Source organism: Orbicella faveolata, unplaced genomic scaffold, assembly GCF_042242905.1.
Source record: "Orbicella faveolata isolate gen_17 unplaced genomic scaffold, um_ofav_v1 contig_12, whole genome shotgun sequence".
Taxonomy (NCBI): Eukaryota; Metazoa; Cnidaria; class Anthozoa; order Scleractinia; family Merulinidae; genus Orbicella; species Orbicella faveolata.
Genome location: NW_028301539.1, coordinates 11,411,684 through 11,432,500, shown reverse-complemented (window position 1 = coordinate 11,432,500; position 20,817 = coordinate 11,411,684). Strand labels below are relative to the sequence as shown.

Here is a 20,817-nt window from a genome sequence, read left to right as displayed (position 1 = left end):
CAAGATCTTAGAATCGCTCAGTCTAGTCCAGCATGTAAATGGACCCACCCATAAGAAAGGCCACACCTTAGACCTGATCATAACTAGGGCCGAGGACGAGCTAGTTACTAGCGTTGAAATACGCGATCCAATGCTGTCCGATCACTCTGCTGTACACTGCAAGCTACGCCTAAAGAAACCACCTCTGGAACGAATGGAAATTAGTTATCGTAAACTGCGCTCGGTAAATATGGACAGTTTTAATGACGACCTAAAGCAATCTGACCTTCTGACAACCAACGCCTTTGATCTTATGGATCTCACTGAAAAATACGAAAATACTCTGACGGAAATACTTCAAAGGCATGCACCTTTAAAACGACGCATGATAACTCTCCGTCCATCAGCACCATGTACCATGAGGGTATTAGTAACGCCAAGAGAAAACGTCGAAGGCTGGAGCGCCGCTGGCGATCGTTGAGACTGTGCGTCGACAGACAGATGTTTGTCGACCAGTGCCAGGTAGTGAACAAAATGCTCAGGGACGCAAAGGCTTCATACTATTCATCTATTATTTCAGAGAATGCATCAGATCCAAAAATACTTTTCAACGCAGTCGACAAGCTATTACACCGCAGAGTAGATAGACACTATCCGACCACACCCTCAACGTTGGTGCTTACGAACAATTTTGCCGACTTTTTTGACAAGAAGATAGCATCCATAAAAACGGAGCTATCCAAAGAAGTGACTTCTGGTACCCAGTCCTGCGAAGCATACAAACAGCCATGTCAAGCCGAATTCACAGAGTTCAGGGTGATGTCAGAAAGAGAGATTGAAAGTTTTGTGGACAAAATCGGTAAAAAATCCTGTGATCTTGACCCTATACCGGCTTCTATTCTTAAGGAATGTAAATCAACTATTCTACCTGTGTTAACTAACATCGTTAACATGTCTCTCCAATCAGCATCTATGCCCGCTGCACTGAGAGAAGCAATGATCAAACCGAAACTGAAGAAGGACAACCTGGACTGTGAGGATTATTCAAACTTTAGACCTATCTCAAATCTGAAGGTTGTATCTAAGATAATTGAAAAGGCAGTATCTTGTCAATTGAGCGACTATCTACGCGATAATGATCTAGAGGAATCTTTTCAGTCAGCATATAAACGCTTTCACAGCACGGAGACTGCTCTTCTGAGGGTGCAAAATGACATTCTCTGTGAGATAGATAATCAGAAATGCGTTATCCTGCTACTGTTGGACATGTCTGCGGCGTTTGATACCGTCGACCATAAACTGCTACTAGAAATGGAAAAATGCTACGGCGTGAAAGGAAATGCGCTAAAATGGTTTCGATCCTATCTTCAAGACCGAAAGCAGTTTGCGATGATTGACGGAACCAAGTCAGAGATGAAAGAACTTCGCTACGGTGTTCCCCAGGGATCCGTTTTAGGGCCAATCCTGTACTTGTTATACACATCGCCCATCAGGGACATCATCAAATGGCACGGACTTAACTACCATCTATACGCTGATGACACCCAGCTCTACCTCTCATTTAAGCCCAACTACGCCGAACAACCTGGTTCTATAGCTAAAATAGAAGCATGTGTTTCTGAGATCGACTCGTGGATGGTGTGCAATAAGCTGAAACTAAACAGAGGAAAGACGGAGCTTTTGATCCTGAGCGCACGACATCGTCCACCCCTATTAATAGACCATGTCGATGTGTCTGGTGAACAGATCAAGCCATCTACTTCTGCAAAGAACATTGGAGTCATCTTTGATGAGTACATGTCACTGGAAAAGCATGTTACCAGTACCTGCAAGGCCTGTTTCTTCCATCTTAGAAACATTAGCAGGATAAGAGTCTGTCTATCTCTAGCAGACACTGAAAAGTTAGTACATGCATTCATCACTTCCAAACTAGATAACGCCAACTCGCTTCTATATGGACTACCAAAATTTTTGATAGATCGTCTACAAAATGTCCAGAATGCTGCGGCTCGCGTTGTTACTAGAACAAGGAAATACGATCATATCAAGCCGGTTTTAAAGCAGCTACACTGGCTTCCAATAAGCCAGCGCATCAATTATAAGATTTTACTTTTAACCTATAAAGCGCTCAACCGCCAGGCCCCTAATTACATTACTGAACTGCTAGAGCCTTATGTACCAAGCAGAAATCTTTGATCCTCCTCCAAAAACCTCTTGAAAGTACCACCTGTCAAGTTAATAGGCTATGGTCATAGGTGTTTCTCTTTTGTAGCACCTAGCCTATCGAACTCTCTTCCGAACAATATAAGAGGGAGCGGCTCGCTATCAGATTTTAAGACTTGTATAAAGACATATCTTTTTAACAAATTTTATAACTAGACTTTTGGTTAGTTAGTTAATTAGTAGATTAGATAGTTTAGCTAGTTAGTTAGTCAGTCACTTAGTTAAGTTAGTCAGTTTTTATTTAAAGGTTTTAATGATTCCTAGTTTTACTTTCATTTTTACAGCTTAGCTATTTTATTTGTTAGTAATTTTTTATCACTGATGTAAATTTTTAATGTAAATTTTATTTTTAATAACATCTTTTACTGTAAAGCGCCATGAGCCATGGATATGGCGCTATACAAATCTATTATTATTATTATAAAAAAGAAACGGAATTTCGTGAAGACTTGTATACGTTACGCGTCATGGCCAAGGTCAGGGAACAAAGTAAAAAAGGTCGTTGGAGCTGCGATTGTTTCGCTGGAAACAGAAGACCGCATGATCATTAGTCTCCCGTGTAAACTAGATAATTCACGTCAAGAACGTTGATTGGTTCTAAAAAATACCATAAACTTAACTCTAGAGACATTAAATTTTCAGTCTCAAACAACATGGCTTCTGGTCTCGTCATAGACTTAGAGGGATTCTTTGTGCAAAAGAAATTTCAAGTGTGTGAAATGGGTTATTACTCTTGGAATGAACACTTTGGACGCCATGCTTTTTTCCAGCCAGCAACACTTAAAGACTTGTCTCACAAGGATAAAGACAGTGAGCTTTGCAAAGCATAAAATACATGGACTCACTTATCAACCCCGTTACCAAGAGAGAGCTTATGAGCAAGATCAAGCAGATATTGTCTTACTGCGCTTGTACAACCAATACAAGATGGGGAAAAGAACTGTGGTAGCCTACAAAGGAGGTCATGTTGAAAAAGACTTGTTAAACAAACTGAACATTCCTTGTCTCGATTTAGAAACTTGGGTTGTCCCAAATGCGAACAGTTAAAACAAACGATTGTAAAACCGTTAGCGAGTTGCGGTTTTCACTTAAATGATAATATTCACCATTGTTCCACGACCGAGTGTCACGCGTTTTGGTTATGGTTTCAAACTTATGTCATGTAAATAATCAGTTTCCACGTCCTGTAATTTCAGGGAAAAAATTGATATTAAAGTTGGTTAACTTTAAAGTTGTGTGATTTATTTGTTTATGTTAGAAAGCAGGCTTTTTTTTACTCGGTCAACACAGAAACGAGATTAATGATGTCATTACACCAGGCTTTTTACTCGGTCAACACAGAAACGAGATTAATAACATCATTACACCACACTTTTTACTCGGTCAACATGGAAACGAGATTAATGACGTCATTAGACCAGACTTGTTTATGTTAGAAACCAGGCTTTTTTTTACTCGGTCAACACAAAAACGAGATTAATGACGTCATTACACCAGGCTTTTTACTCGGTCAACACGGAAACAAGATTAATGACATCATTACACCACGCTTTTCACTCAGTCAACACAGAAACGAGATTAATGACGTCATTCCCCACCCATCAAAGGGAGCGGGGCTTCTATTACCATGGATACGTCCAGCTGAAGAAAACATTAGAACTCTTTCCCATAACAATACCTTTTGATAAACATCACTCACTGGACGCTCATGTTATTATTATTCAATAAAAGTTGACAAAGCAAATATCAGACTCTGTTCATTTTAAAGCAAAGTTTATTATCAAAATCCTAGTTACCATGTGTGAGCTCTAGTAGCAACGTGCCCGAATTATGTTAGAATCGATGCGCCCAGCTTAAGAAACATCCATTGAATGAATTACATACTCATTATTTAAATGCATGTCGGTTGAAACAGAATACAATTCTATGATTTGATTCACTTCCCATGGAAATAAATAGTAAACAAAATTCGAAAACGAATGTTATCCCAAAGGTTATTTACATGGCAAGTCGCAACATAAAAAAATTACATGATAAACATTCCTATCAATGTTTTGGATGACACTTTCTAAAACATTAAAAACCGTTACAATGTTATCCGTACTGATGTGGTAGGGAAAATGAAACTGAAACAAAGCAAGAAAAAACTACATTAATATAATGCTTTCTAACCTGTAATCATAAATGTCGCGCTGGCGATACACTATAAAAATACTGCAATGATTTTGAATTTCCTCAGGTAAAACATAGCCCAGAAATATGCGAAAATAGACTCGATTAAGTTCTGTATCAGCGTCACAAATTGCTAATGTTATCATAACATTAATTTGAGCGAATGGTGAATGGATCAGACCATATAAGATTCTCTCCATCAGAAATCAAACATGTTCTGCAGGAAGCGGGTAGCCAAATTCCAACTGAAGAGAAAAGAATCGTACGATTAATGTTTGGCATTCGTAAGCACGTAGCAACAATGTGTATGTGGAATCCTTTTGACTTTGTGCTACATGCACAAAACTAGCGTCGGTTTATCACTCACTCACTGGACGCATGTGGTAGTCAAGTCAACCTTAAAACTGACATGTATATATAAAAAGTCAAACTTACTGCGTTAATTTGTTGTTTGAGTCCTTCCCTATCTTGTATCGCTTCTTGGAGAGCGTTTATTGCTCGCTGTCGCGGTGAAACCTCTCTGTTACGAGGTTCATTAAGTTCCACAGGTGGGAGTTCGTCACCTAGTTTTCTTCGGCAGTGGGGACAGAGGCGAGTATCTTTCCCATTCTCTTTGACAACTGCGGTGGGCGAACTTCTTGCAGCATGGGAAGCGTAGGACATTTCCTTGGATAATATTGAAACCATGTTTCTCATTGGTGTTAATATGCATTCACTTTCTGTATGTTGACCTATGTAACACTAATTAATATGTTATTTACATTATATTTTGTAAATATTTAGTTATAGTTTGTTGGAATTTTTTGGTTACTGTCTATTGTTAGTGATATTGGTGTTTTTAGTGTTGTATTGTAGTAGTATTATTAGTACTAATTAGTTGTATTATATTATTAGTATTAGTAATATTAGTTGTTATTATAATTATGTAGGTAAGTAACTAATTTGCTGTATTAAAAAAAAAATGTTTCTCATCGGTCAAACAGAATACACAGTGTTTCTTGCGGGCAGTTTCCAGCACTATTTCTGCATCCAAACCACGTAGCCTTCGGGATTGACGTTGTGCCATGTTTTTGCAATGAAAACTGTAAAATACTCTGGACTCGATTTCACTTGATTTGCGTGAAGTAATATTAGCTGGTGCGACGCTTATTTCAAAGTGACGGATTTTTTTTCCAAAGGACGGGTTTTTCAAAGGCACAGTATTTCAAAGACTACCTCACCGTTTATGCCGCCATAATGCACTAATCTGATTGGTTCGGCAGAGCGTTGCATTATTCTGATTGGCTCGCTAAACATAGATGGCACATGTCACTCAACTTGGGTGTGCTCATAAAAGATCAGGCATAGTAGAGAAAAAATATTCTCATTCTCACTCGTGGAAAAATGGCGGTCAGTTTTGAAAACGATTACGTTATCCTATCTCACGACCATGCTGAGCACATCAATGAAAGGCATGTGGATTTGGATAAGGAACTCAATGCATCCAAATTCCTGCGGACGTTTAATTTAACGTCAACTGTGGCCTCTCTGGCAAGGAAAACTTTCGTCGATAGCGACGATTATGAAATCGTTGAAGAAGGTTACAAGACGGGACATGGCCACTATTACATGTACGTCTTCAAAATGAAGAAAGTCATCGGAGTCTGTCCATGGGGTTATCCCACAGACGAGATTTGCGTTTATTTCTCATGGAAGGAATCATACGGCGACAAATTCCGCATCATTATGGCATATCCCTTCTCCAGAGCTTATCACGTCTTCTTGAAGCAGAGAAAGCAAGGTATGGCGACCTTTTAAAATCCTACAGACGTTATGTAGGTAAGAACCAAATGGCTCTTTTAGGAGCCACCACATTAATAAAAGTCAATGGTCCAACATGCTTTCCCCAGTTCTTTTAATTTTGTGCTCGAGCACGTGGAGACGCGCACTTATTGTTCACAAAATCGATTATCGATTATCAAAACTGCAGCGTCATAAAATTCAGTTTGATAGCGTCCTCAAAACCAGCAATGAATTTGATTGATGAACCACTCTTGGCGGCTGTCCGTTCTATTGAGAACGCGGACCAAGACAACAATTCTCAAGAGGTGATAAATATAACTTGAAATTGGAGTACATGTCGGGTGAATACAAATCCGTACCGTTATTTTGAAATGGGTCGTTAAAATTGAATGGAAAAGATAACTTCATACTTTAACTTACATTATTTAATCAGACCTGAAATTTGAAGACAGTTAAGGACTTTGAAAAGAAATCATTTTGAAAGAAAAAAGAAAAAAAGAAATTATTGACTTAGGTCACTGAAATTGAATGGAAAGGATAAGCCTTTGTGCTTTTCAATACCACTACATGATTTAATCACAACCTGGAATTTCAAGGAGGGTATGAGCATTCAATAGAAATTCTTTTGATTTTGAATAGTCACTGATAATGAATGAAAACGATAATGAACCTTTGTGTTTTTTATATCAATATGTGATTCAATCAGACCTGGAGGTTGTAGGCAGTTACGGTTTTTGAAAAGAAGTTCTTTTGATTTTGAATAGCTCGCTGTAATCCTTTATATGGGGCCTGGAATTTGAAGGCGGTTACGGTTTTTGAAAAAAAGTTCTTTTGATTTTGAATAGCTCACTGACGGACTTGGAAACATTCTACCAGTATAACACAAGTAACACTGGACGGATTTAGGATAAGCAAAGCTATAGCATTCGTCCGATCATATTTTATAAACCTTAAAGTTACAATGGAACTGTTACTCCTAAATTTAAGTTAAGCGCGCGATGCAAACAATTTGCCCCACTGGCTGCGGGGATAACGAAATTTGCATACGAGTTGAAAACTTAACGCAAGAATGTGACAATGTACTATTATCTTAAACGTTGAATGATTAGACTCTGTTAGCTTAACTGAATAGGCTATTATCTTTTAAGGCGAATTGAACGGACACTAAAAGACTAATGAAGGCATTTGTTTTCATGCGAGTTGTGTAATTGTTATTCATTTACAGGAAAATTAAATTAACTAAGTAAACTTTTTGGGTGGTCTGCGTGTGTGAATGTAATTATGATAGATCAATAACGTCATGTTACTTGATTGGTGGTTGAAAATATGATGTCGTTTTTGTGCAATATGATTGGATGTTGGAAATGTGCTGACATTTCCTGTAATATGATTAGTTAACGACACCAATAAAGTTGGGACTTGCTAGATAGAAATCATTTGCAGATGGTGGACTGTTGACTGAACTTTTGTTTCTCTGGATAAGATTTTCGCCCCATGTCAAGCCACTTTGAGGATATAAGCGATGAAGAATTGTTGGAGGCCATTATTGCTATTGAGAATGGACCAGAAAACAGTTATTTCCAACAGGTAAATTAAATATGTTGTAACAAAAATACATTTTGTGTACTTAATGTGTGATGAACCCGGTTATTTATTTTATTTTATATTTTCTCTTAGATTCTTGACGACTCTATCAATGATACGATTTTGTCAAATGTCGCCGAGGCTACAGAACGTCAACTCACTAATCAAGAACACATGGGGGGAAGTCTTGCTACCACAGAACCTGGGCGCTTCAAATTTGTACTCAACCTGTACATAGATAGTCACAGCAAAAAAATTGCCGTTAGAGAGCGTCACTACACCTCCAACATTCGTCAGGTGGGACAATTTATACCTCAACAAAACTTGGCAGCAGCAATTGCTGATGGATTACATAGAACAATCCAAAATTTGATTCTAAGAGACAGGATACCAGCCGCTGATCGTGTCTACTTCAATTTAGCCAGCAATCGCTTAGTCAACAGCTATGCTTGTCAAGGGTTACCGGCGGGGGAATGGTTAAATGGTAGCGATCGTGTCGACAGTCTGCTGCAGCAAATGTCACAGGTGTTAAACTCAAATGAGAACTTTGAAATGAATGATTCGTTTCAATTATCTTTTACACATGTTCGTACATCTCCTCGCGGCAGCAGTCAGAAATGAAAATTGAAACCTGGACATTCTAATCCAGAAACTTTCAAACGTTTGAAAGGTTCTGTCATCAGTATTGATAACAAAGATGAACTATGCTGCACCCGCGCCATTGTGACAGCTAAAGCTAGAGTGGATGATCACCCTAAATGGAACAGCTTCAGAAGAGGTGTCTCTATCCAGAGAGATGAAGCAATCAAGCTGCATATAGAAGCTAATGTAGAAATCGGAAAATGCGGTTACGAGGAACTCACTAGATTTGCATTGACGCTGTCCTTGAACAATTATCAGCTCTCACTTGTGGACGCTACCCAAGGTTATAGCGTGAGTTCTTTTGGAAAGCCTCAGGAAAAACAATTGGTACTGTTGTATGATAATGAGCACTACAATGTAATCACTACGTTACCTGGGTTCTTTGGTAACAGTTATTTCTGCGCAAGGTGTCTCAAACCCTACAATAACGAAGGTCAACATGCCTGTGAAAACAACCCTGATCATTGTTCTTCCTGCTTACAAACGGGATGTGAGGACTTTACAGAGGCCAGGTGTCGTAATCAACCACCAGCTACACCCTGCAGATCCTGTAAGCGGATGTTTTATGGTGATGTTTCTTTTCAAAATCATCTGACGAAATCCTACAAGGGAAAAACCCCTGACTCCAAAAACATCAGTGTTTGCAGTCAACGCCGCAAATGTCGTAGCTGTAAAAAGTTGTTGGTGGGTCTCAAGAAGCAACAAGAACATGAATGCGGTTACATAGACTGTCCCTCTTGCACGAAATTTCCGAAATTAATTTTATCGTCATCGAACAAATTACTAGCCAGGGGGTTGCTGCATATATTGATAAGTTGTTATTGACCAGAGAGGCCTATTGGACCTCCCAGCTATTTACACTCAGCCCTCATGGTCTTAATAAAAGACGGGAATTTAGATCCAAAAATCGCGTTCGTTACAATACATAATTAGACTGACTATTATACACTTATACACTTAGTAATTAAGGCGCTCGCAGATACATTGTTGTAATCTCATCACTTGCGCATTCTTGTAAGTTGCCATTAGCTTGTTACAATACAGAATTAGACTGACTATTATACACTTAGTAATTAAGGCGCTCGCATATACATTGTTGTAATCTTATCACCCGGCGCGTTCTTGTAAGTTGACATTAGCTTGTTATGTAATTTATTATTTCAGGTTGTATAGCATTATGTAATTATATTTACATTTTTCTGATCTTATATATATACATGTAAACTTACTAGGATTTTTAACGTTTTATTTTTTAACTTGTAAATATTGTTCCAATCTGAAGAAGGCCGAAGGCCGAAACGTCACATTAAAAGCCGGAACAGTTAGAAGTTTGCTTCATGACGCCTCATCTTACACTTACTAAAATTCACATTGAAGCACGGTATCTTTTGATCCTTCTACTGGAAGTCACCGTTTGGAAAACCATATTATTCTGCCTGTACTCTATATATTATATATATTTCTATTATATTATTCATATCATATATATTATACATTATATTATATTATATATATTATATTAGTAGTAACAGGGACAGTGGCAGGATCTGCAACATTGAATCCTATCGTTCTTGGGACAATATCAGGTGCTGGTCTTGTTTCAAAAACAAAAGAAAAACAGAGCTGTGTAAATTTGCATACACAACATACCAAAAGATATTGACAGATTTGCAGTCATTTTTGAGAGGATTGGAGTTCAATGATAAACAATTTCTTGACTATGTCAAAGTTCTTGATGACATAATCATTGATATGTGTCTGTTATCTGACAAATTTAAAGAAAAATAAAAGATGTCCATTCAACAACAGATTTTATTGTAAGACTGATTAATCATTGGATGTGAGACCAATACTGCTCATAAAAATCTGTAGTTTGTGATTTCGTGATTTTCGTATGGTCACACGGTATCTTCAACATTTCAAATATTTTTTTCATGACAAAATTAAGGTTGATCATTCGTTTGCCATTACCATTAATTTGTGGGAGTATTTTATCTATTTCTTTGAAAATCTGATGTATTTTCATTCTGTCATGACTTGATATATGTAACTTGTATTTATTAGATATATCGTTGATTGTGTTTTCCAGATTATATTTTCTCTCATAAATAGATTTCTTCACAATCTTGTATCTATTTTCATAAAAATTAATGTAATCTTTGACTGTTTGGTAATCATTAACTGTACCACAACTTTGGCACATAAGAGCACCATCATCATTTATCATTAATTGTTTGTCACAACATGGGTCATTTTTGATTGATGGTTGTTGCAGCTGTTGGTCGCAAAATGGCATTCTATATATTCCACTGTAATCATTTCATCATGTATTTCTGCATTACAACTCAGTTATACCATTACATTACAATATTTTTAATGATTGTGATAATTGTGAAGAACTATAATCTGATTCTGTCGACGAACATACTTCCTCAGAAGAGGGTAGGTTGGAAAACCAGGAATTCGGAATTCGGAATTCGGAATCCGGAATTCGGAATTTTATTAAAAAAAATAAAAAAATAAATTAAAAAAATAAATTAAAAAAAAATTTAAAAAAACACTATCGACTCTGTTGCCGTAATTGGGCGGAAAGAGAGTGACTGGTATCCATTTGTTCATGAAGATGGATCAAAGTGCTGGAGAATGTCAAGAGTTCAAAACCACTACTACCACATAAACTTGCCCTGTCTGAAGAACCGTAACCACGACTTCACAATATCTCACTTGACATCTTTGTTAAGCAGGATGGAGGGAGGACTTATTATTTCTAATGCCATGGCACAAGAGCTACGGGAGAGATTCGGAGAAACGATATTTCAATAGCGTGACAGCCAGCTTAACTATTTAGGATTGCGTTACTAATATAGGCCGCTAGGAATAATTGAAGACAAGAAAACTCAATGTACAATATACTATCATGCAAAGAAAGAACAATTAAACCTTTTTTAAAAAAAGCCAATGTTCCAAATTCCAATCACTATGCCTTCTCGTCCAAATTCATAACTTCTTTAACAAAGCTTCAAATCTCTTGTGTGACACACCTTTTACTCAGAAACAAAGAACAAAGTACAGGGAATGTGAGGGTGTTTCTTGTTAAGGTTTTTTCTTGTTTTCTGTATATTTTTTTATAATTTAAAAGTAAGGTATTGCGTGACCACATATCGTGACTCAACTGCAACCGTCTGATTGTCAAGCCGCAAGAGTCCAGAGTTCAGATTCTAGGTTTTATTATAACTTTAAATTAATAATTTATTTTTTCTTCACATTTATTTATTATTATTATTATTTATTATTATTATTACTATTATTATTATTATTATTATTTATTTTTTATTTTTTTTATTTATTTTTTTAATTTATTTTTTTATTTTTTTTAATAAAATTCCGAATTCCGAATTCCGGGTTTTCCAACCTACCTCAGAAGAGTGGGAGTCCCAACTCAAATGTTGGTGAACTATCAAAAGATTGTGAGCTTGAGCTTTGTGAGTCTCAGCTTGAGGTGGTTTGTGAATCAAAAGATTGTGACCTCCAGTTTGAGCTTTCTCAGTCCCAACTTGAGATTGAGCTTTGTAAATCTGTCATTTCTTGAGATCATCCATTATTCATATAATATAGATTAGATATTGTTTTATATATTTTTCATTTAACTAATATATATGGAACCAAAAACAAAGTTGTTACATTCAGTGATTATGTTGAAACTTACAAATGCATAAAAAAGAAAAACCAATTATCACTCCCAGAGAAGAGTGAGAAAAGCGTGTTGTCTGGTGTGATGACAGAGACAAACATATTTTATGGGAAAATCATTCACAGCCAGCCTTTTTAGATGATGTTCAAATTAGTCCAGAATTAAAAAGAAAAAAAGTTTGTGGAACAAAGTTAAACGCTTCCTTTTATGGTAAAAAAATATAACACTTTTGTATGGAACTCATGTGTTGGTTCTGTCCATATTGTTTAGAATATTATTTGTTAGCATATATAGTCAAACATAAACTCACAATGAAGCATCAAATGAATAAAGCGGAGTGGGAAAAGGAACATGGGTTTTCTGAGAAATAAAAACATATAGTTCGATTACACACCATGAGAGTAGTACTGAATTAGCAAGTTTTGAGATTATTTCAAAGAACTGAGCTGAAACCGCTAACTCCTACACTACTCCACAGGGTGATGAGTAAAGGAAACACTGACAGAATTGACACCTCATTTCTGGCTCAACAAGGGAAGGCAAGTCATCAAAAAACAGATCTACAACTGCCTAGTGTGCAGAGGACATGAAAGCAGGTCATACAAGGTTGGGCCATCATCAGAGAAGCCTGAATTCAGATTCAAAGAAGAATAAAATTTGTAAGCACAAGAGAAGACTTCGTAAGTAATGTTATACGGAAAAAGAGCAAAGAGTGATGGACAATAAGAAACATTATGAAAAGGGGCAAAGCTAGGCCAAATCCTGCAGAGACATACAAGTGGATTCTTGGTAGTGTGGTTCCAAACCAAAGATGTTTATGTGCAAACTATGATCAACAACTACTGCAGAACTGGTCTACTAATGCAGAGTAAATGGGGTGCCAAAAGAAACCCCATTTTAGGAGCCATTCAGCCTGAGGCTAAACTCCAATGCATAACTGGGCATCTCTACTTCAGACGCCTTTCTTCAAACATTGCATCTTTGAATGGCAAAAAAACCCGATTTCTTGAATGATATAGAAAAGCTGGTTTGGAAGGAGAGTAAGTTTCATTTGAATTCAACCACTTGTTCTGCCACAACAGGCAAGTGTTCCATTCATGAACCAGCAGTATTTAGAGCCTACTAAGTTTCCTAAAAATTCACTCAACCCAGCCTCAAAACTACACCAGTAAGCTATCATGACAAGTACAAGTTAATTGACTGACACCATGCACCAGGGCCGTCATGAGTAGCCGACTGCCAGTGAAAATTGCCACCTAATTCATTTTATCTCCCTACTACTCTGCTCAGCAGTTCTTTTACAACAGATGGCACATTTTTAAACATCCCTGGAGTAGAGGATAAACACCACTCATGACAGGGAATCGTTGCAGCCAATGCGAGAAGACACTATTCACAGAGCCAGTTTACCGTAGAGCTTGCTGCAAGGGGTGTTTTCACCAATGCTATATTCAAAGTCATATACACAAAAAAAAACTTCCATGACTTGTGTATTGCTTGAACAACTGGATATGGAATTTTATTACAAACCAGTTGCCCCTTTCAGGAGTTTAATAAAGAATACCATGTTGTCAGGGAAAACTCACATCCAGTATGATCTCTTCTCAAGATCCACTACTTGTTCCCTTCATAAAGTAAAGGCACTGGCCTGTAACGTTGTGACACTGCAGACAGCGGAAGAAACATTTAATCTGAAGAATGCAGCAGCCATCATAGTTGACTGTGCTAATTGTTGAAAGCAAGAGCACGAAAACAGGATTTGTCTTCAGAGATTTAGTCGCCAGACCAAAGGTGGAAGAACTTTTACCACCATGAAATGTAAACCATGGAACAGTTTACCACTGTCTTTAATACAAAACAACTTGCTCAAATCTTTTTAGTTAACAGCAGGCTGTTTATCACTTCATTATCTAATCTTGTTTTTAGGACTAATAATAAGTTTAGATTTCAGCTATTATATAGATATATCTTGTATTTTTTTATTGTAAGTATTTTCTATTTAATTTAATTTTTCGTGCCATCAAAATCTTAATATGAATATTATAGAGGACCACAAGTTTATTAGCTTGAGCAATTTAGTGTAAACCCTCTTTAAATAAAGTCTACTTTACTTACTTTACCAGGAGAGCTAGATTAGCCCAGGCTAGCTGCGGGTTCGCGCTGTTGCTATTGTCAAGCTTTTTTCAACTTAATGTGTATATGTTTCTGTAAAATTGTAAATATGCGAGTCATAAAAGTTGTTGTTGTTGTTGTTGTTGTTGTTGCTGTTGCAATGATTTTGTTATTCAAAAAATACATGTTACCATATACCATCTAGTGTAAAGATCTTTATAAATGTGTTTTTGCTTTTCTGCATACTATTCACATATTTCTCACACCGTTGTTCACTCTCCATGAATTTATTCAATAATGAAAAATGGTTCACCTACGCAGCAGCAATGAAATTTCCTTCCTCAAGCGCAGGAGAATGGTAGAACATCTTCATATTGATTTGTGTACTCTTCATTCTGTCTCCATTGCTGCCTTGGAAAGATGTTTAGTAACTTGGGAATGGTGAAAACACCAAAGAGATCATCACTGTTGGAGGGCCACCAATGAAGAGTAAGGAGATGAAGAAGGCAATGGAATAGACTACTTCTACTTTGCAATGAGAACCTCTTCAAACATTAAATTCAAAATGCTTTTTAACTCAATGGCCTGAAGACACCTGTAATATAATTTTATTCCACTGAAACTTATTATTATGGCATGATTGATTATCACAGTTTTACACACAACTTAAGTAGTTGTGAAATTAAAGCCTGAAAAAAATTCAGGCCTGAACAGGATTTGAACCCATGACCTAGAACTGCGATACCGGTGCTGTGCTCTATCAACTCAGATATCAAGCCATCTGGGAGGTGGTCACTTTCCGAGTTCGTAATATACCCGTAGATGGTGAAGAATACAAGTGAATATATGAAAGATCATATATTTGAACTGCGGAGAAAGATATGAAGGCATGATTGATCATTGCAGTTCACACACAACTTAAGCAGTTGTGAAATTAAAGCCTGAAAAAAATTCAGGCCTGAACGGCATTTGAATTTTTTTTATGAGACACCCAGTTGTAGTTAAAATGCTCCGGCACAAAGCATCCTCAATGGTGCAGGCACTCAACGGGTTAAATGAGGGAAAAAATTTTCACCAACCAGACTGGCATGTCAGGTGGAACATTGTCCATGGCCCTGCATATGACTGGCTCCAAGGAAATATTTGCAGGCTTGGCAAAGGGCTACAAAACAGTTGAAACAATAGGTGGGTTCATACTACCTTAGTAAGTAGACCTTAAGTATACTTGAATCTTACTTCAGATGTGAACGGGTCCAATTTCAATGTAAGTAGCCTACTTTGTGGTCGTGGCAACGCATCTTTTTCAAAAGAGCAGAAGTGCACTTTCAAGTATTTTTCAACCATCCTTACCAGCGCACTTACGCACTATCAAAACAATTTCAGGAAATTGAATGTCAATCAAATGCATTTTTCAATGGCATATCAGTACACGCAAGACTTGTACAACATGCACATCATTTCAATCTGCTTGCTTGCTTGACACCTTCAGCTTTCAAGGACACGAAAAAACAAAGCAAATGGACAACTCCGGCTTCAGTCACTTTTGACCCAACTTTTGTGCATTGGACCGTGATAATGACTACTTAGACCATGGAGTCATGTAACTTATTCGCACCCCGGTTAAATCATATCGAAACTTCACATGCTCACAATGGTGATTTTTTTCCTTTAGTGATAACTTGAATAGACGGTTTGCGAGAGTAGCAAATCCAGGGCAGCACATGAATGGCGGTCAATATTGGCCATTTCCTCCAACGAGCGCCTTGTTTTACCGTCCATCTGAGCTGCAATTGAGCCAACCAGGAGGTTCACAGCCCGTACTCAATACAACTCAGTTTGCTAGCACGGTACCACAGCGCACCCAATCACCAATTCCACTTGCAACAAGCACGCCATCTCCTCAGTCTCCAGCCGTGAGTGATTCCAATGTGCTGGCCGCGGGAAATAAAAAAGGGAAAAAAGTTCGTGTTAAGTCCGCTGACTGGACCGAAGGAGAAACCAAAGATCTTTTAGAAGCGTGGGGATCGAGATACAGTAAGCTGCGAGGAGCTTCTCAACGAGAGAAAATCAAAATCTGGAACGAGATCTATTCTTCGTACAACGAAAGTCATCCACAAAGCCAAAGAACCCTTCAGCAGGTCAAGAAGCGCCAACAAAATTTAGAGTACGAATATAAGCCACTAAAACAGCGATCTCGTTCAACTGGAGAAGCTGGAATTAAGAAAATCAAAGACGGCTTCCCGTATTTTGACATTTTTGAAGTGATGGGACATCGCGACGATCCTTCAAAAATGGCAATCGAGGGCAGCTCTGAGGATAATGACAACGCATCAGTAGTTGCGAACGAAAACCTTTCATTTGATGATGCTGAGGAAACTTCTGAAGAAATTAGTGTTCAAAGGAGCAGCAAGAAAAGAAAGGCAGAAATGCAGGAAAAGTCTGGGCGTAAGGGAAAACGAAGGCGGCAAGATGTCCCCGCAGAAAATAAGACAACCGATTGGCAGACTACCTTTGTAGAGATGTGGGAGCGTAGTCTGGAACAGGACAATGCCCGATTTGAACGTTCCGCAGAAATGTTCCAAGAATCCCAAAACAGGCAAATGGAGCAAACAAACGCGATACTTGCTGGCTTTAAAGACATATTTAAGGATTTAGCATCGAAGTAGTTTTAATTATCTAATTTTTATTGTTCTGTTGTTGCCAAGGAATATGCTAAGACTAAATACAATAGCGATTTTTAACGCTTTGATCTGACAAGTTCGTTTACAAATTATCACGTACATAGTCTTTTAGCGCTTCTCGAATGTCGTTGCCAGTTTCAATACCAATTCTTCCATCGTTGTCGTCGTCAGAACTATCATCTGAATCGCTGTTGTCGGTGTCATATAGGTCACCCCGTTCAATACAAATGTTGTGCAAAACGCACGCTGCAATCACGGTTTTTTTCAAAGTGCTTGTTTTTTGTTCGACCTTTTTCACTGCAATTCTCCAACGGCCTTTTAACATACCAAATGCTCGTTCTACAACAGAGCGCAATGCGCTTAACTTTAAGTTAAACTTTCTCTTCTCAGGAGTGAGACGTCCTCTGTCCAGGTACGGCTTCACTAGCCAGCTTGTGAGTGGATAGGCACTGTCACCAGCTAGAAGCGGCCTGGTTTCTATTCCATTTATATTGCATGTTGGACCGCTAAGAATCTGCTCATTCTGTGCTAGATCATAAAGACCGCTTAGCCTTAGAACCCGCGCATCAAGTATACTGCCAGGATACCCAACTGTAGCATGGACAAATTTTAAATTTGCATCAACTATGCCTTGCAGATTCACACTGTAGTGTTGCTTGCAATTAAAATAATCTTCATGATTGTCTGGTGGCGCATTTATTTCTATATGACACCCGTCGATTGCTCCATTATTTGGGGTATTCCATAAGATTCCTCAAACTCGTCCATTTTGTTCCGGATTTCCTGAGTTGTCAAAGGAAATTTTAAAAAGCGGTTTTTCAAATTAAAAATGGCTTGTTCGAACTCGCTACAAATAATTTTCACCGTTGACTTTCAAAGGCCAAATTGTAAACCACAACTTCTGTAGCTGTTGCCTGTTGCCAGTCGCCAGAGTGAAAGACCAACTCTTTCCTCCACGCTGACCGGATCTCGGAACCTCATGCGTTGCTTTTGTAAGTTCACCCTCACAAGGCCACATAAGTAATCGAAGGTTTCGCATGTCACTCTAAAATGTTGTTTCCAAAGAAAATTTAGCGCTGGATTTGCCAACAAACTACAGAACCAGTTTTGTGGACGTGGCCAAGCCCAAGCTCTTCTTCTTCGAGGCGCATTCTAAATTCTTCCTCAACAATGAGAAAGTGATAAGCTTGGTGAAGCAGCATAGCCCGCTGTCGTTGCAGCAAGAGAAATAAAAGCCAAATAATAAAAGCAATTTTCAGCTTTTGAGGTCACATGATGTAAAATAGATGTTTAAATCTTTGCCGCACTCACGCATATGCTTAATATACTTGGCACGTAATTTGATTCACGGCTCTGTCACTTGACGTATCATTAGAATTTTAAATATGAACGCTTATCAAGGTAAGTGAACATATGTGATCTCAAGTATACTTGAGGTCTTTGTGTACTTAAGGTCTACTTACTAAGCTAGTATGAACCCACCTAATAAGATAACATTGTCATCACAAAGCCAGATAAAAGTATTGATGTAGCTGTTATGAGTACATCTTTATGATATAACGAGAAGCTACCAATGAGACCATCCTTATCTGCCATGGGTACCAACAACTATGCCCTTGTCAAATGGCTTGATGAGAAGTTGAACCCCCATCAGTCTATTGCTTCATAATATCAGATAGCTTCTCTTTTGCTAAAAGATTCGAAAACTGGACATCGACAAGAACACCATAATGGTATCCTATGATATCACATCTTTGTACACAAATAGACCCCTCCAAAAACCATCAAAATCATCCCTGAAAAGATGTTCGTAGACAACTGTTTAAATGAAACAATCTTAATACCACTCAACCTGATCTGATTCAACTGCTAGAAAAAGCACCACGGCATCACCTGTTCCAGGTTGATGTCAAGCTTTACAACTGGACTGACAATGTAGGTATAAGCCTTTACAATGTAGGTATAAGCCCCTAGTTACAAACAGATGGGGAAACTGGAACAAGACAACAAAATCCCAGATTTCCGCAGAAACTATGTGGACCACATCCTTTCTACAAAAATAGATGTATCAGCAGCAAAAGCTTTCTTGTCAATCCTTAACACAGTGTTCCAGCTAAGTTTTTAGAAGGGGTCACACCATTTATCAGGTGGGTCCCCAAAATATGGGAGTTGCCCATCTGGTGCAGTGGTCATGTTGGAAGAGAAGGATCAGGGAGGGGAGTCAACCCTTTCTGTAGGGAAGGGCCTCTTAGCACTACCCCTGGAAATTTTAAGGACTTTGATATTTCATGGTGCTCTCTTAAGGTAGCATTTGGTAGAGACAAAAACATGAAAAGAAGTTCAAATAATCTTGTTACGAAAATAATGATCAATTTATAAAAATCAATTGTCTTTCAAATACCAAACATTGTATAGCCATTTCTGATTTATCTTATTTACAGATGTCAAAGATTAGATGTTAAGGCCTTCACTATGGTTCTTTGTAATACCTATTGTCAGTGGTCCGATGATCACCACTGGGCTTTTGTAGTCCAAAAAAATGTCAAAATTTTCATGTTCTCCTTTTAAACTGGTTCAGACATCTAGAGAAAAATGCTGCTCTCTTCCCCTGTGTTGTTTTGATAATTCAATATACAATCTTCTTTTATGATAGACTTTTCCACTACACAATCTTCTTTTATGATAGACTTTCACAACCCTACACATTGATCATAAAGAAGTTCTGGCTCAAACCTTGCCAGCCTCCATCTGAGTTCCTCATTGGCAAAATCAAAATGAAATCGTTCCTTGTGATAATGCAGCTGCAATGCACATTATCAATAAAGGTTCTACTGGGGAACCTGCTGTTACGCATGTGCTCAGGCTATTGTTCTGGCTTTCAGTTATTCATAATTTTATGTTTACTGCGTTACACATCCCAGCAAAGCTCAGTGTTATTGCACATGCTGTTTCACAACTCCCCAGTAACCAACCAGTCTGGTATCAGCACCGATTTTCTTTCTCGCAGATTCTCTGGACCCTAACCTGGCCAGGCAGCTAGAAGAGGTCTTTCACTAGAGATCCCACACCTTTTCAAGCAATACCAAGCAACACTGCAGCAGCTATCTTCGCTTTTGCCACTGCATGGGGTACCCTCTAGTTCCCGCCCAACATGAACACATCTGCCAATATGCTGCCTTGTTGGCCAGAACTCTTAAGGCTGCCTCCACTCCCAGTTATCTTAATATTAGCATCCTTCACAAGGATTAGAAAAGGCCAATGCATTGGCTAACAATTAGCCCTTGCAGTCCCTTCTAACCAAAGCGGGTAAAGGGTTGGCCACCCCCAAAAAAACTCTCCATAACCCCTGATCTCCTACTTTGTTCGTAAAGTGAGTTCTAGCTTTGATGCCGCATTTTGGGCCACATGTCTAGTTTCCTCTTTTGGCATGTTATGGAATAGCCACCTCTTAGCTAGCTCAGCACATTCCTTTGAACCATCACAGCAGCTACTCCAATCTGACTTGCAGATTTTTCCACCTGAAGTTTTCCAAAGACAACATGGAATTTTTCAAGATTTCCCAACATTATCAGGTTTCCCAATACTAGGGAGCTTACGAATTGATGACTTCTTTCACCACCACGACATCTGCACAGCGGAAAGCCCCACTATGTGTGTGCAAAAGGGTGTTGCCCAAGATTGAGCATTGTCTCGTGGCCGTTGACAACGGCCAAGAAAATGTTTTCGAGTTGTCGCCAGAGTTTCGCAACTTGGGTGTGTTGTGACCTTTTTCTGTGCCATTTTACGTCTTTTGAGTTTGGATTATATTTTCAATTACCTTAGGAGAAAACCTAAGGTGGATTTTTGCTTTCTGAAGTCCAAGTTTTCTTTTTTTCCTTACAGTGAGAGATTTTGAACAATGATCTGCAAATCCTTTCAACTGCAGTTATTTTGTTTTGATGTCAGTAGACA

General features: G+C 38.3%; 1 protein-coding gene and 1 long non-coding RNA gene across 6 annotated transcripts in view; one reads left to right on the top strand and one right to left on the bottom strand.

Moving 5' to 3' along the window:
* The window catches only part of LOC149116627 (uncharacterized), a 55,925-nt gene that overhangs the window by 27,809 nt on the left and 7,299 nt on the right, over positions 1-20,817 (bottom strand). For 2 of the 5 annotated variants that reach the window (XR_016205422.1, XR_016205421.1), the window contains one exon: positions 3,959-5,040. The exons of 1 other annotated variant lie outside the window; for it this stretch is intronic. This is a non-coding gene — a long non-coding RNA (uncharacterized LOC149116627). Of the gene's footprint in view, positions 1-3,958; positions 5,071-20,817 lie in introns of those variants that run through there. 2 more of the 5 variants (XR_016205420.1, XR_016205419.1) reach the window with 2 other exon arrangements.
* LOC149116628 (uncharacterized) lies at positions 15,907-16,851 on the top strand. The gene has a single exon (XM_089279974.1). It carries the CDS (start codon positions 15,907-15,909, stop codon positions 16,849-16,851), a length of 945 nt encoding a protein of 314 aa, XP_089136100.1.